The 17,657-nt window shown below is 43.3% G+C and overlaps 1 protein-coding gene across 3 annotated transcripts in view; it reads left to right on the top strand.

The window, feature by feature from the left end:
- EML6 (EMAP like 6) overlaps positions 1-17,657 on the top strand; it is a 279,209-nt gene that overhangs the window by 229,584 nt on the left and 31,968 nt on the right. For 2 of the 3 annotated variants that reach the window (XM_073672289.1, XM_073672288.1), the window contains exons 26-27: positions 3,916-4,117; positions 5,796-5,922. In XM_073672289.1, coding sequence (XP_073528390.1) covers positions 3,916-4,117; positions 5,796-5,922 — 329 coding nt within the window. Of the gene's footprint in view, positions 1-3,915; positions 4,118-5,795; positions 5,923-7,143; positions 7,252-17,451; positions 17,467-17,657 lie in introns of all 3 variants that reach the window. The other variant, XM_073672290.1, reaches the window with a different exon arrangement.

The following is a 17,657-nucleotide window of genomic DNA, read 5'->3' as shown; positions in this document are numbered from 1 at the left end:
CTTAGCCCCCATCCTGGTATGCATGGCACCCTCTGAGCCCCCATCCTAGTATGCATGGTACCCTCTGAGCCCCCACCTGGTATGTATGGCACCCTCTGAGCCCCCATCCTGGTATGTATGGCACCCTCTGAGCCCCCATCCTGGTATGCATGGCACCCTCTTAGCCCCCATCCTGGTATGCATGGCACCCTCTGAGCCCCCATCCTGGTATGCAGCACCCTCTGAGCCCCCATCCTGGTATGTATGGCACCTTCTGATCCACCATCCTGGTATGCATGGCACCCTCTGAGCCCCCATCCTGGTATGTATGGCACCTTCTGATCCACCATCCTGGTATGCATGGCACCCTCTGAGCCCCCATCCTGGTATGTATGGCACCTTCTAAGCCCCCATCCTGGTATGCATGGCACCTTCTGAGCCCCCATCCTGGTATGCATGGCACCTTCTGAGCCCCCATCCTGGTATGTATGGCACCCCTTGAGCCCCCATCCTGGTATGTATGGCACCTTCTGAGCCCCCATCCTGGTATGTATGGCACCTTCTGAGCCCCCATCCTGGTATGCATGGCACCCCTCTGAGCCCCCATCCTGGTATGCAATGCACCCCTTGAGCCCCCATCCTGGTATGTATGGCACCTTCTGAGCCCCCATCCTGGTATGTATGGCACCTTCTGAGCCCCCATCCTGGTATGCATGGCACCCCTCTGAGCCCCCATCCTTGTATGCATGGCACCCCTTGAGCCCCCATCCTGGTATGTATGGCACCCCTTTATACCCCATCTTGGTATGCATGGCACCCCTTTATTCCCCTCCTGGTATGCATGGCTCCCCTTGAGCCCCCATCCTGGTATGCATAGCACCCCTTGAGCCCCCATCCTGGTATGCATGGCACCCTCTGAGCCCCCATCCTGATATGCATTGCACCCTCTGAGCCCCCATCCTGGTATGCATGGCACCTTCTGAGCCCCCGTCCTGGTATGCATGGCACCCTCTGAGCCCCCATCCTGGTATGCATGGCACCCTCTGAGCCCCCATCCTGGTATGCATGGCACCCTCTTAGCCCCCATCTTGGTATGCATGGCACCCTCTGAGCCCCCATCCTGGTATGTATGGCACCTTCTTAGCCCCCATCCTGGTATGCATGGCACCCTCTGAGCCGCCATCCTAGTATGCATGGCACCCTCTGAGCCCCCATCCTGGTATGCATGGCACCCCTTGAGCCCCCATCCTGGTATGCATGGCACCCTCTGAGCCCCCATCCTGGTATGTATGGCACCCTCTGAGCCCCCATCCTGGTATGCATGGCACCCCTTGAGCCCCCATCCTGGTATACATGGCACCCTCTGAGCCCCCATCCTGATATGCATTGCACCCTCTGAGCCCCCATCCTGGTATGCATGGCACCTTCTGAGCCCCCGTCCTGGTATGCATGGCACCCTCTGAGCCCCCATCCTCGTATGTATGGCACCCTCTGAGCCCCCATCCTGGTATGCATGGCACCCTCTTAGCCCCCATCCTGGTATGCATGGCACCCTCTGAGCCCCCATCCTGGTATGTATGGCACCTTCTTAGCCCCCATCCTGGTATGCATGGCACCCTCTGAGCCCCCATCCTAGTATGCATGGTACCCTCTGAGCCCCCATCCTGGTATGCATGGCACCCCTTGAGCCCCCATCCTGGTATGTATGGCACTCTCTGAGCCCCCATCCTGGTATGCATTACACCCTCTGAGCCCCCATCCTGGTATGCATGGCACCCTCTGAGCCCCCATCCTGGTATGCATGGCACCCTCTGAGCCCCCATCCTGGTATGTATAGCACCCTCTGAGCCCCCATCCTGGTATGCATGGCACCCTCTGAGCCCCCATCCTGGTATGTATGGCACCCTCTGAGCCCCCATCCTGGTATGCATGGCACCCTCTGAGCCCCCATCCTGGTATGCATGGCACCCTCTGAGCCCCCATCCTGGTATGTATGGCACCTTCTGAGCCACCATCCTGGTATGCATGGCACCCTCTGAGCCCCCATCCTGGTATGTATGGCACCTTCTGAGCCCCCATCCTGGTATGCATGGCACCCTCTGAGCCCCCATGCTGGTATGCATGGCACCTTCTGAGCCCCCATCCTGGTATGCATGGCACCTTCTGAGCCCCCATACTGGTATGTATGGCACCCCTTGAGCCCCCATCCTGGTATGTATGGCACCTTCTGAGCCCCCATCCTGGTATGTATGGCACCTTCTGAGCCCCCATCCTGGTATGCATGGCACCCCTCTGAGCCCCCATCCTGGTATGCATGGCACCCCTTGAGCCCCCATCCTTGTATGTATGGCACCCTCTGAGCCCCCATGACGCTGCCTACAAAAAAAAAATAAACACTCATATTCACCTCCTCTCTCCTCCAGCGCTGTCCCGCTCTGCTGCTGACACTCTCACTGTGTGAGCCACACATGGCAGGGCGCGCATGGCGTCCCTGCAATGACCCCTCACACAGTGTGAGACTCTGTGCTGGAATAGTCACTGCTCCCCATGCCGGGAATCTGTGCGTGGGGAGCAGTGACCATTCAGTCTGTTCAATAGCCGGCACACTGTACCGCAGCGTGGCTCCTGCTGCCGCTCTGTGGTCAGTGTGCCCGCTATTAAAGACCATGGATATTCACTACAACCCATGGGAGTGGGTTGTAGCGAATATTCATGAGCTTTTATAGCGGGCACACTAACCGCCGGCCTCAGCAGGAGCCGCGCTGCGGCTCCAGTGTGCCGGCTGTTAAGAGAAATGAATATTCATTGCTCTCAACGCCCATGGGCGTGGGGAGCAGGGAATATTCATTTTCTTTAGTAGCGGGCACAACTAGTATGCAGCAGGCGGCTGCTGCCTCCTGTGCCCCGCTAATCCCCCGCTGCCGTTCCCCCACACCCACCACCATGCGGCCATACAATAATATAGTATTCGGACTATAAGACGCACCCCCCACTTTCCTCCAAAATTTTGGAGGAAAAAAGTGCGTCATATAGTCCGAAAAATACGGTAGATCTTTGTGCATATCCGCACCAGGTAAATAATTTCTATCACCATTAGGGCTCGCTCACACTAGCATATAACATGGCTGAGTGCTATCTGATATTTTTCGGATTGCACTCGGCCCAATGTTATACTATGGGGCAGGGCAGATCAGTGATTTTTTTTTCTCATGCCTATTCAGCTTGCTGTGAGTGCATCTGAATTGGACCACGTGCACCCATACAAGTCTACAGGTGCGTGTGAAACATCGGACTGCACTTGAATGACATCCCAGTGCAGTCCGATGTATACGCCCAGAGACCATGGAGAAGATGGAGAAATTGAGTTCTCCATCTTCTCCACACCTGTCTCATGCGAGAGAATCAGATCACGCTAAGGTGACACTCAGATCAACTTCTGACAGTGTTTGATCCAAGTGACATTAGCTTAACCGGCCCGATTCTCTCGCATGAGAGAATATACGTCAGTGTGAGCGAGCCCTTAGGACTGGGGCTAAAAGGCAACGTGTTGTGTGATAGCAATTCGCAGATAAGTCGCACGACCGAAAACATCTGTGCCACTTGTCTGTGACTTGCTGTGTTGAGACTATTGTTATGCAAGAGCTGTAACATTGGCTAAATTGCAGATAAGTCCCTCGCAAGTTGCATCGCATGTAGCCTTAGCCTTTCTTCTAAGTATGGTGTTCTCACAGCTGAAGGGAGGGGGGCAATTTGGGGGGTGTTTTTAGCAACTTTTTAATATACATTGGTATAAGTTTTCTATTACTATGATGTCTTTGTGCAACATAATATGATAAAGATATGTACAAAAGTTTACTTTTTTCAGCTGCTCTGTTATGTCAATTGACACTAGAGAAATCAACATAAAAAGTTCACATTCTTTATCTCCTATTATAGGGTCGTGATGCCAAATTTAAAAAGTATGTCGGCCATAGCGCTCATGTGACCAATGTCCGGTGGTTATATGATGATTCCACGTTGCTGACTGTAGGTGGGGCAGATACGGCGCTGATGATCTGGACACGAGAGGCATTTGGCAACTTAGAGAGTAAACCTGTGGACAGCGAAGAGTCAGATACTGATGCAGAGGAAGATGGAGGTGGGGAAGTAGATAGATATGCTGATTTAAAGGAGATGTCTAGTTTCAATAGCTCATTTTAAAGCACCACTCCAGCGTTTTTTATTATTTCAGTGATGGAGTGCCTGTCCCTGCCCTTAGCAATATACTTACCAGTTGCCATCTTCAGCTCTTCCCAGCACTGCTCCGGTCCTGATCTGCCATCTTGTGACCACAACTTCTTTCTTACCAGAAGTCAGATGTAACGGTCACAAGCGGTCAATGTAAGTCTATGAGAGGCCTAGTTCTGGCTTTGTTCTGGTCCTTATAGACTTACATTGAGAAGTGACTTCCGGATTGCCCAGCAAACACTGGAGAGATTCGGCAGATCGAAACTGCAGATCACGACTGGAGCAGCCCCGATAACAGTTAAAGACGACAACGACAACGTAAGTATAATACTTTGGGCAGGAAACTTAGATTAGTGCCACCACTTCATCGGTGTAATAAGTAAAAATGCTGGAGTGGTGCATTATGTAATCCTGTTTAGGAATTCTGAGTTAATAGAGGGGGTCCCTCATTTTGGACCTTCAGCTACAAAGAGCATCTTCCTCCCTGGAATAAAATGTTGTGGTGTCATGTGCCCATGCCCATTTTTGTGAAGCTGGGTGATACTGGCACAAAAACACCAAAAGACACAAAAATTTTCAACTTTTCAAAGCAATTTACCCCAGAATTCGGACAAAATTGCTTTGATGAATCAGAGCCAATGTGCACTTCTTTTGGGCTAACTCATCAACATAGGTGTATCGTATGCTCGCATGCTTAGCGCATGCCACTTGATGAATTTAGTGCATATTTTGATTGGTGTGCGCCTCTGCGCACCGCACCAGAAATTCTACTCCAGTCATTAACTGGAGTAGCATTTCTGGTGTACAAAACACCAGCATTTTTAAATTAATTTGATGGGCAGGCATAGCTGCTCCTTGGTTCCTCCCCAGCTCCACACATTTCGAAGCTGATTCAAACTTGCATGAAAATTGCGCAAAATTGTTGCTACTTTTCAAAGCTTTTACACCATAATTTCTCCTGTGGTAGCACTGGAGTGATATTGAACTTTTGCAGCTGGCTTTCCTCACTGATTAAAGGGGTTTAATTTTAATCAATAGATCTTGGAATAATAATAATTTCCACAATTGGATGTGTTTAAATAAAATGTTCCTGTGAGATAATCTTATGAATGTGCTCCTGCTGTGTACTGTGTAATGGCTGTGTCTGACCGTGCAGGAACATAGTCTGATCATACCACATCTCCTGGGCAGGGGAGGAAGCAAAAGAGTGTACAGACATTACAGCACAAGATTGCTTATAGTTCTTTCTTTGAGGTTTAACATTTTTGAAAAACAGGCAGGATAATGCTTTACTTCACAAAAATAATCAGCTGTGATCCCACACTGTAATGTCTCTATACTATTTTGCTTTCCCCCCTGCCCAGGAGATGTGGTATGATCAGACTAATGTTACAATCAACATTAAAATTAACTTGGTTCATGGAAAACCTTTTTAATGTTGATCATCTTTTTTCAGACGACTTTCAGAATAAAACTGTGTTGCCCATAAAACCTTTTTGATATACTATTGTTGCTGACCACAGTTTATTCTTTTAATTTTTATTACTGTTCATTTGAATATCAGTTCAGAATGTCTTAATTTTACCTAGGTTACGACAGCGATGTTGCAAGAGAGAAATCCATTGATTACACCACAAAAATCTATGCTGTTAGCATCCGAGAGATGGAAGGAACAAAACCGCATCAGCAGATAAAGGAAGCTTCTGTGGAGGAAAGGTACATTCAAGTGCAGACACCAGGTGTGGGGGACCTCTGTTCACATAAGTATAGCTCACACTTAAAGGGTTTGTACCAAATTTTAAAGTCATCCCCTCTCCATAGGATAGGTGATGAGGGTCTGACGACTAGGTCCTCTGCCTCTCCTGAGAACAGGGCTTTGCAGTGGGGTGGAGTGGAGATGTGCATGCTTGACCTCTTCTCCTTCAAAAGGGCTCAGCACAGGTCTGTTCTTGGAATTAGTGGTGGTCCCAGCAGTCAGACCCCCAGTGATCAAGGTATCACAGGAGGTAATTTTAAAACGTGATGCAACCCCTTTAAGTCATTTTGATATTTCAATTAGCTGCGTTTGCTGAAGTCACATGTTGCCTTTGATTGTGGTATCCAGCAATGTCAGCGGTTATCATGACCATTACACTTTGATTTTCATATCCAGTTCATGTTGTAATACCAGCCAGAGCAATTCAAATCCATCACCAACTCATTAGTGTAATTTTCAGTTTGGCATGTGGCCATCATTGTGTATGGAGATGATGAACCATGCCTTGCAAGATGATTGGGGTTCTGCAGCACCCAACTAACTTTTTCAGAGCCATAATCATCATCAACTTATCTGACGCCAACATATCAACATGACACGTCATCAGGGAATATTCTCATGCCCAATGACTGAAATTATTTTCAATGTATCAGAGGCGTTGATCACGTCTCTCATTACAACAGTGAACAGATCACCATCGTTTTGATGGCACATGAATCATTTCATGCTCGCTTCATATCGATTAGGAAGCAGATGTCTTACATAACAATTGCAAATACCTTGCCGTAGTTGTTAATATCAACCTTGCCATACTTAGCGCCATCCTTGGCTTCTCTAGCACCAGTTTTTGGCCAGTCTGAATTAGTGGAAAGTATTTTTGCCCACGAGGTTCTCCAAGGATATGTTTCGCTTTACATTTGTGCCATATGCCTGGAAAACCATAGAGACAAGTACCGAGTAACTGGCGCTGGGGGATCACTGTCCCTTTATCGTTTCATCCTGCATTAGTACTAAAATATTTTTAGTCCAAATTTCATCTTTTTTTTTGTTAATGAAATGAATGAAAAAGAACAGAAGAAAAGTTGTGTACTCCTTTCTTCTGTCTCCCTCTATATCTTGTCTTCTTTTCTCTTTTTCTGTCTTCTTCCCCTCTATTTTTCTGTCCTTTCTATGGGCATTAGGTTCAGATACCAATGTAACCTGCCAAAATCAGGTGATAATTTTGGTGTTTGCGAGTATTTTGACCCCTGCTCATCTCTAATCTCTATGATAATGCAATTTCTGAGAAGGTAAGTATCCTGCATGGATTCACTCTTGTGAATCATGTGCCTCCTTGCACGTGGCATCCAACAAGATGCAGAGCTTTGACTTTTAGAATGCAATATGACTGCAAGATGTTGCATTTCACCAGTACATGCATATCCACCACCCCTGAGCTAACCACCAACTCTTCCTTTTTTCATGTTGTTTTACCTGTGGCTTTCCTTATGCAACATGCGAGAATCCGTGCATTGGGTCATTATACTGTATTTAATAAGACATCTTCAGCATAATTCATAGACTATTAGACTGGTAATGACTGATATGTAAAATATGCTTTGCATTCTTTCAGATCTTACTTGGATTGTTGTATTATTGGTTGTTAGAAGGGTCCTTTAGTTTAATGGGACTGGTGATTAGTACACACGTGGCCAAAGATTGCTGTATGCCGCATCGCGCCATAATGCAGATGGACGGGCTTCCATTGCCACCCGCAAGGCACTGCAACCACGGCAAGCAAGTCCTAAAGAATACTACTGGTTACTACTTTTTGTGAGTTGCTTGTCATGGTTGCAGTACCTCATGGGTTACAATGTGACCCCATTCACAACCGTCAGGCCTCAGTCACATGTCCGTGTTGCACGTAAGTTATAGTCTATGGGGCATTTAACATGTCTGTTTTTTTCCAATATGACAGATGAAAAGAGCCAATACAAGTCTATGGGCCAGGGAAAACGGATGACACCAGTGCGCTGTCTGTATTTAACATTGCAAAGGATAGAAGCTTTGTCATTTACTTATTTACTTATCCATCTGTGAAAAACACTATTGACACACTGAAGGTATAAAAAGGACACATGGACCGTACACCGATGGTAAAAACGGACACACGGTCCGTACACTGATCGTAAGAATGGACACACGGACCATACACAGATGGTAAAAACAGACACACGGACCGTACAATGATAGTAAAAATGGACACACGGATCATACACTGATGGTAGAAATGGACCATACACTGATGGTAAAAATGGACACACGGACCATACACTGATGGCAAAAACGGACACACGGACCATACACTGATGGCAAAAACAGACACACGGACCATACACTGATGGTAAAAACGGACACATGGACCATACACTGACGGCAAAAACGGACACATGGACCATACACTGATGGCAAAAACGGACACACGGACCATACACTGATGGCAAAAACGGACACACGCAACATACACTGATGGCAAAAACGGACACACGCACCATACACTGATCCCAAAAACGGACACATGGACCATACACTGATGGTAAAAATGGACACACGGACCACAAACTAATGATAAAAATAGACACACGGACCGTACATTGATGGTAAAAATGGACACACGGACCATACTCTGATGGTAAAAATGGACACACAGACCATACATTGATGGTAAAAATGGACACACGGACCATAGACTTATGGTAAAAATGGACACATGAACCATACACTGATGGCAAAAACGGACACATGGACAATACACTGATGGCAAAAACTGACACATGGACAATACACTGATGGTAAAAACGGACACGTGGACCATACACTGTTGGTAAAAATGGACACGGACCTTAAACTAATGGTAAAAATGGACACACAGACCATACACTGATGGTAAAAACTGACACGCGGACAATACACTGATGGTAAAAACAGACACATGGACCATACACTGATGGTAAAATGGACACATAGACCATACACTGATGGTAAAAATGGACACACGGACCATAAACTAATGGTAAAAATAGACACACGGACCGTACATTGATGGTAAAAATGGACACATAGACTATACATTGATGGTAAAAATGGACACAGGGACCATATACTGATGGTAAAAATGGACACACGGACCATAAACTGATGGTAAAAACGGACACATGGACCATACACTGATGGTAAAAACGGACACATAGACCATACACTGATGGTAAAAATGGACACACGGACCATACACTGATGGTAAAAACGGACACATAGACCATACACTGATGGTAAAAATGGACACACGGACCATAAACTAATGGTAAAAATAGACACACGGACCGTACATTGATGGTAAAAATGGACACACGGACCATACACTGATGGTAAAAATGGACACATGGACCATACATTGATGGTAAAAATGGACACACGGACCATAGACTTATGGTAAAAATGGACACATGGACCATACACTGATGGCAAAAACAGACACATGGACAATACACTGATGGCAAAAACGGACACATGGACCATACACTGATGGTAAAAATGGACACGGACCATACACTGATGGCAAAAACGGACACACGGACCATACACTGATGGCAAAAACGGACACACGGACCATACACTGATGGTAAAAATGGACACACGCACCATACACTGATGGCAAAAACGGACACATGGACCATAGACTGATGGCAAAAACGGACACACGGACCATACACTGATGGCAAAAACGGACACATGGACCATACACTGATGGTAAAAATGGACACACGGACCACAAACTAATGATAAAAATAGACACACGGACCGTACATTGATGGTAAAAATGGACACACAGACCTTACATTGATGGTAAAAATGGACACACGGACCATAGACTTATGGTAAAAATGGACACATGAACCATACACTGATGGCAAAAACGGACACATGGACAATACACTGATGGCAAAAACGGACACATGGACAATACATTGATGGTAAAAATGGACACATGGACCATACACTGATGGTAAAAATGGACACGGACCATAAACTAATGGTAAAAATGGACACACAGACCATACACTGATGGTAAAAACTGACACGCGGACAATACACTGATGGTAAAAACGGACACATGGACCATACACTGATGGTAAAATGGACACATAGACCATACACTGATGGTAAAAATGGACACACGGACCATAAACTAATAGTAAAAATAGACACACGGACCGTACATTGATGGTAAAAATGGACACATAGATTATACATTGATGGTAAAAATGGACACAGGGACCATATACTGATGGTAAAAATGGACACACGGACCATAAGCTGATGGTAAAAACGGACACATGGACCATACACTGATGGTAAAAACGGACACATAGACCATACACTGATGGTAAAAATGGACACACGGACCATACACTAATGGTAAAAACGGACACATAGACCATACACTGATGGTAAAAATGGACACACGGACCATAAACTAATGGTAAAAATAGACACACGGACCGTACATTGATGGTAAAAATGGACACATAGACTATACATTGATGGTAAAAATGGACACAGGGACCATATACTGATGGTAAAAATGGACACACGGACCATAAACTGATGGTAAAAACGGACACATGGACCATACACTGATGGTAAAAACGGACACATAGACCATACACTGATGGTAAAAATGGACACACGGACCATACACTGATGGTAAAAACGGACACATAGACCATACACTGATGGTAAAAATGGACACACAGACCATAAACTAATGGTAAAAATAGACACACGGACCTTACATTGATGGTAAAAATGGACACACGGACCATACACTGATGGTAAAAATGGACACATGGACCATACATTGATGGTAAAAATGGACACACGGACCATAGACTTATGGTAAAAATGGACACATGGACCATACACTGATGGCAAAAACGGACACATGAACAATACACTGATGGCAAAAACGGACACATGGACCATACACTGATGGTAAAAATGGACACGGACCATAAACTAATGGTAAAAATGGACACACGGACCATACACTGATGGTAAAAACTGACACGCGAACAATACACTGATGGTAAAAACGGACACATGGACCATACACTGATGGTAAAATGGACACACGGACCACAATTTAATGGTAAAAATGGATACACAGACCATACATTGATGGTAAAAATGGACACAGGGACCATATACTGATGGTAAAAATGGACACACGGACCATAAACTGATGGTAAAAACGGACACATGGACCATACACTGATGGTAAAAACGGACACATGGACCATACACTGATGGTAAAAATGGACACACGGACCATAAACTAATGGTAAAAATGGACACACGGACCGTACATTGATGGTAAAAATGGACACACGGACCATACACTGATAGTAAAAACGGACACACGGACCATATACTGATGGTAAAACGGACACACAGACCATATGCTAATGACACACTGATCCAAAACACTGATGTCGGTACCATTTTTTTTCTTACATCTTTAAACATGGACATGTGAATGAGGCCTTATGCTGTGACGTAGCAGCAACATACAGTGATCTTAGAAGGCGCCACCTATATGGCAGCCAAAATCTTCGTGTAGCCCCAGTCTAATGGGTAGAGCGATCATAGGGCTCTGTCTGTGGGAGAATTGCAGAAAGATAGATCTCAGCTCTATATTTATATATGCTGCAGGGTAGAACATGTAGTATTATGTACATAGAGGCCTATGGATGTCTATAGACAACTTTTTCCCAGTGTAGAATATCTACATACTAATACGTAATAGTTTCACAGCCCGCAGAAGTAGGGGATCTCCTCTCGCGGGAGTGCTCTGACTAAATCTGGATTATTAGGGGCGCTCCCTTCAATAATTATTAGCATTATCAATCTATGGAGCCCCTTAAATATTTTCACAATACGGAATGCACAATGACCCTCTAAGCACATTATTTACTGCACTTTATTTTCTAACTAGCATTTTATTTCATGTATTTACAGATATTGCATATTAGATTACAACGTTGTATTTGTAAGGATGTGGTTTATGATGTATGTATGCTTTTTTTATGTCTCCAACCAGCATCTTTTCAGCTGTTGCAGGACTATAATTCCCAGCATGCCCCGGTAGCCATAGATTAGTAGGGAATGCTGGGAGTTGGAGTTTCACTGCAGCTGGAGAGCCACTAGTTGTCGACCATTGGTGTAATACTGTACATAAGAGAAATAACAAAGGAAACTAAAGGATTTGTCCACTTAAAAAAATATATAGATGTGTTTGAAATATCTAAAACTTACTTGATTTATTTGTATTATCAAAGGAGTTCTGATTTCCAGATATCCGTGACACCTCCAAGTCCTGGCAGATTAACTTCCGGCTTAACATGTCGACACAAGAAACTAGTGTTGGCATGTTATAATAAGGGTTATTTGACTGGCTCTCGTCAAGAGCTAAGCCAGCCCCCTTCATCTATGCATTGGCCATGCCAGAGAAGAGTTACTGAAATGAGCCAGTCAACTAGCCCCCATCCCGCTCAGTACTGATGATGTGCAAAGGGAAAAACAATAATAATCTTTATATAGCACCAACAGCACTTTACAGACATTATGGGCACTGTCCCCATTGGGGCTCACAATCTAAATTCCCTATCAGTATGTATTTGGAGTGTGGGAGGAAACTGGAGAACCCAGAGGAAACCCACACAAACACAGGAAGAACATACAAACTCCATGCAGATGTTGTCCTTGGTGGGATTTAAACCCAGGACCCCAGCGCTGCAAGGCTGCAGTACTAACCACTGAGCCACCATGCTGCCCTAAACAATCTCCTTTGTCCAAGACGAGCTGATAGTGGAGCTGCCAGGATCTGGGAGTGATGGTGACTTCTGGAAATCAAGTGTACAACCCCTTAAAGATGATCTCATAAAGCAAGAGAACACTTATTCATAGGAGTGTTACTTGTGTTACAAAAACACACAAGAGATCTCTGAAATATTAATAAATAGCTATCCTAAATAATTTTTATTTAGAGTAGCTTAAAGCATTACTGTTATTTTCATTTTGAGTTCATAAATGAATAGTGCACATGAAAATAAGAAACCTTGTACTTTATCAGAGAAATCTGCTTCTTTCTTTGCCAGGACAGATCATTAATTTTCTAAATTCTCAATTCTTTGGAAAAATCTGTATTCAGTGTGGACAAATGTTTGCATTACTGAGATAGGAGATGGCAGGTACAACTGATGAGATTCTGTGTATTTCAGAGGGGGGGCTAGAGGCAGAGCTCCTCCTCCCCCTCCCATCTACATAGAGTCTCATCAGCACCAACTGTCATCTCCTATCTCAGTAATGTAACAATCTGTCTTCACTGAATACAGATTTTATCCCATGTCCTATCAGATTTTACCAGAGAATTGAGAATTTTAAGAATGAAAGATCAGTCCTGGCAAAGAAAGAAATTTTGTCTGATAAGATATATTACAAAGTTGCTTATTTTCCTGTGTACAATTGATTAATGAAATAAAAATTCAAAAGACAGCTACTCTTTTTAAAGGGTTTTCTGTCAATCAAACCTGTTAAGTCCAGCTGTCAATCACTGAGAGCAGGATTTAACACACACCAGCTGGAAGCGCATCTTTAATCCTGCCCATCAGCGCTGCTGTCACGTGATCACCGGGCACTGATGGGTTGTCATGACAACCAGGGTTTGCAGAAGACCGCCGTGCCTTTCACTATGATACTCCTGTGAATGCCGGCCCGGGGCCGGCGTTCATAGGAGATCGTAATTTCTGCTGTGCTGATGCACTGCTATGTATAGCACAGGCGATCAGACGATCGCAGCTTCAAGTCTCCTAAGGGACTATTAAATTCAATGAAAAGTAAAAAAAAAATTAAAATAAAAAATTAAAATATAAAAATAATAAAAAAAAACACAAGTTCAAATCACCCCCCTTTTGACCCATTGACAATAAAACAATGAAAAAATATATATACACATATTTGGTATTGCCATGTTTAGAATTGCCCCATCGATCAAAATATAAAGTAAATTAATCCAATCAGTAAACGGCGTAATGAGAAAAAGGATCAAAACACCAGAATTACTTTTTTTTGGCCGCTGCAACATTGCAGAAAGAGGCAATCAAAACATCCTATCTACACCAATATTGTATCAATAAAAACGTCAGCTCAAGTTGTAAAAAATAAGCCCTCACCTGGCCCCAGATCCTGAAAAAAAGAAAAGGCTACAGCTCTCGAAATATTGCGACATAAGATAATTATTTCTTACAAATTCTGGATTTTTTTTTCACCTCTTAAATAAAAAAAAACCTTTACATGTTGTTATCTGCATATTCGCACTGACCTGCGAAATCATATTGGCAGGTCTGTTTTACCATATATTGAACATGGTAAATAGAAAACCCAAAAAACAATTGTGGAATTGCACTTTTTTTTTTGCAGTTTCACAGCACTTGGAATTTTTTTCCTGATTTCTAGTAAACTACATAGTAAAACCAATGGTGTCATTTAAAAGTGCAACTCGTCCAGCAAAACACAAGTCCTTAGAAGGACGGAAAAATAAAAATGTTATGGCTCTTGGGAGAAGGGGAGGAAAAGACGAAGGCGCAAAAGCAGAAAATCGCAAGGTCTTGGACTTTTGAGATAATTGTCCAATTACTTTTGGTGACTTTAAAAAGAGGCAGCTACTTTTTAAAGAGCTGTAATTCCTAAACCCTTACTCCAATTAGGATGTGAATATCCTTACATTAAAGCTGAGAGTCTGCACTTTAAAACCTTATTGATTATAATACTATCTTGAATATGTTTTGGTAAACAGCTAAAATGCCAAAACTCGTGTCACTGTCCCTATATTTCTGGACTTAACTGTATATACTGGACATATAGGGATTTAGGTATATGTAGAAGGCTAGAAAAGATCCCACTTTAATTCAATTAACCATATTCTAGTGCTTAACACCAAAATCTTAACTGCAACCAAAGAACCAGAAATGACTAGAGAGCGTCTTTTCTAATTGTATTTCACTTCTCCTATTTAATTCCATTTGTGGCTTTTTAATGATCCCCATTAAGGGGAGCTGTGACGTATTTATCAGATGCCTAAAGCCTGATTATTACTTGTGGGCAAGGAATGATCCATTATCCGTATGACAATGCTCTTTTCTTATCATACATTATACTTGCAATTCTAGGTTGGAAACTATGAAAAAAAAATCAGAATTCCTGCCTAGATAGGACACACAAATCCTATACATGTTTTCTTACGAGGCAGCATACTTTCTGAATTACTCTACTTTTTTATGAAAATGCTTTTGCAGAGGACCTGTTGGTTCTCCTTAAGCCTCTTTTTGTAAATTGTATTCCCCAAAAAATACATATGCTGGAGCATCTTTTTTTATAACTCCATATTTTTCCATTCCTCTCTAATTCTTCCGGAATTTTTATGAATACATTATCAACTGGGTGTCACCATTCTCTTTGTCAAAGACACATGTCCGTACACACTTTCTGGTAGTCACAGCAGTTATTGTACGGTGTACACACTCTCCCAGCAGGTAACATCCAGTTGTCAATTTATAAATACATTTCTAGGAGGAATAACAGAAGAACTTCACAACCCATAGTACTAAAATAGAAACTTAGCATTGATTTCTTCAGGAGAATACAAGAAATTACTAAAAGAAATATGTCAGGAGATTTGGGAGTCTGTCAGAACGAATGATTGTTCAAACCAAGTACCCTTGGCGTGGCCAAAGAGATCAGTGCACCTTCCCCCCTACTTGTTTTCCATCCATCTATTCCCTTCTCTTACTCTTGTAAAGCCAGAGCTGTCAACCAAGAAAGAAGAGGTGGAGATAGATTCAAAACAAATAGGTGGGAAGGTGCACAGAATTTTTTGGTCACACCAAGAGAGCACTGAGCTCCTGTGCTTGGTTTGAACAGTCATTTTGTGCTTGCAGACTCCATTTAAAATGATGTTTCAAAACCCCATTCTATGTGGTGTGTTATAGTGTATGGACATTATAGAGGAGAGACCCCCATCTATGAGTCAGATAGCCACTGAAGAGACGCTAAATATTAGCGGCTTCTGCTTGTGGAGGGCCCGTCTGCCTGATTTCCTCCCTCCTCTCCTCCTGGTAATAACAGCTTATTGACAATGGTTTCAGACCTTTAATTACCAGGTTGGCTACATTTAGATGTAATCTATCAGCAGAATTTCACCCCCTAAACTATTTCAAAGCCAAAGACAAGTCCAGCAATACCTTTACCTGACTAGCCCGTTCCACCATTACTGAGAAATCAGTATTTGAACTTATATGCAAATGAGACTGAAGAGCTATTGTAGATCTGCAGCCTCTGTCACTCCAGCTCTATTCCCTGCCCAGTGCTGCCTTCTCCTGCTTGACTGATAGTCTTTATGCTGTGTGACTTTAGAAAAAGAGCCATAAGTCAAGCAGGAGAAGGCAGCACTGGAGAAGGCGGGAATAGAGCTGGAGTGACAGAGGCTTCAGATCTACAAATAGCTCTTCAGCCTCATTTGCGTATAAGTTTAAGTGCTGATTTGTCGGTAATGGAGGAACAGACTGGCAATGTAAGGGTATTGCTGGATTTGTCTTTGACAGAGCTACAATCGCTTATAAATATTTTGGGGTGTGACATCCTGCTGACAGATTCACTTTAAATAGACAATTGTCACGACGAGCCTCCTTTAAATGACCAATTAATTTAAAGTGAGTAGATCATAAAAGAGAGGCTTATGGAAGGAGCTTTCAATATCATACATATAAGAAACGCAGACCTGTGTGATGATGGACAGACATTTTCAGCAGTTATCCTATTGAGGATTGCGATAGTCAGTATCTCCCAGCTGTACGATATGGACGTCCGAGGATTGTGTCCCTTTCCGTAAGGAATGATGTTGTTTATATAGAAATGTATAAAATTGGAGACTTAGAGTCCCAATCAATGGGGTTGAGTGATCATGTAGATAAGTGCATTACTTTTGAGATCTCCATGAATGTGGACTGCAACAGTTTTGATTTCTCATTACTACTACTATTTTCTTTATATGAAGGGTGAAATCTTACACTTAGTATATGCAAACAACCATTTCTTCTATATATGATGTAGTTGTGTGCCAAATAATAAATGCTGCATAGAAGATAAGCATTGGTGCTGATATTAATATATAAGCACAATACAAATAACAATTAATAAGTGGTTAATCCTGAGACAATCAGTAAATGTTATGAACCCTTCGGATGTGTAATATTTCTGTAAATGAGTTGTGATTTCATCCTCTCCTGTCTGGCCTATTTCTGTATGAATGTAAATGTGCGGCCCGATTGTTTTGTGCCGACGAGGAAGAAAACAGTTAATATTTGTATTGTGTTTTAATCTGCTTTCCTTTGGAGGCAGGGCATTGTCAAGTAAGTATCCCCACAGAAAATGTTATTTTACCTACATAGAAATGAGAGCTGTGCTGATACAACCATACATCACACTGCAGTCTGATTGTCATATCTCTGTCATTAATTATTATCAACTGTGTGTGGTCCGCCAACATCTCCAATAGTGATAGCATCGAGAATGGAACCATGCAGCCATACAAATGTATACT

Source organism: Phyllobates terribilis, unplaced genomic scaffold (genome assembly GCF_046119375.1).
Source record: "Phyllobates terribilis strain yellow unplaced genomic scaffold, ASM4611937v1 Scaffold_3__8_contigs__length_932513732, whole genome shotgun sequence".
Lineage (NCBI taxonomy): Eukaryota > Metazoa > Chordata > Amphibia > Anura > Dendrobatidae > Phyllobates > Phyllobates terribilis.
This window is presented reverse-complemented; position numbering and strand designations above follow the sequence as displayed.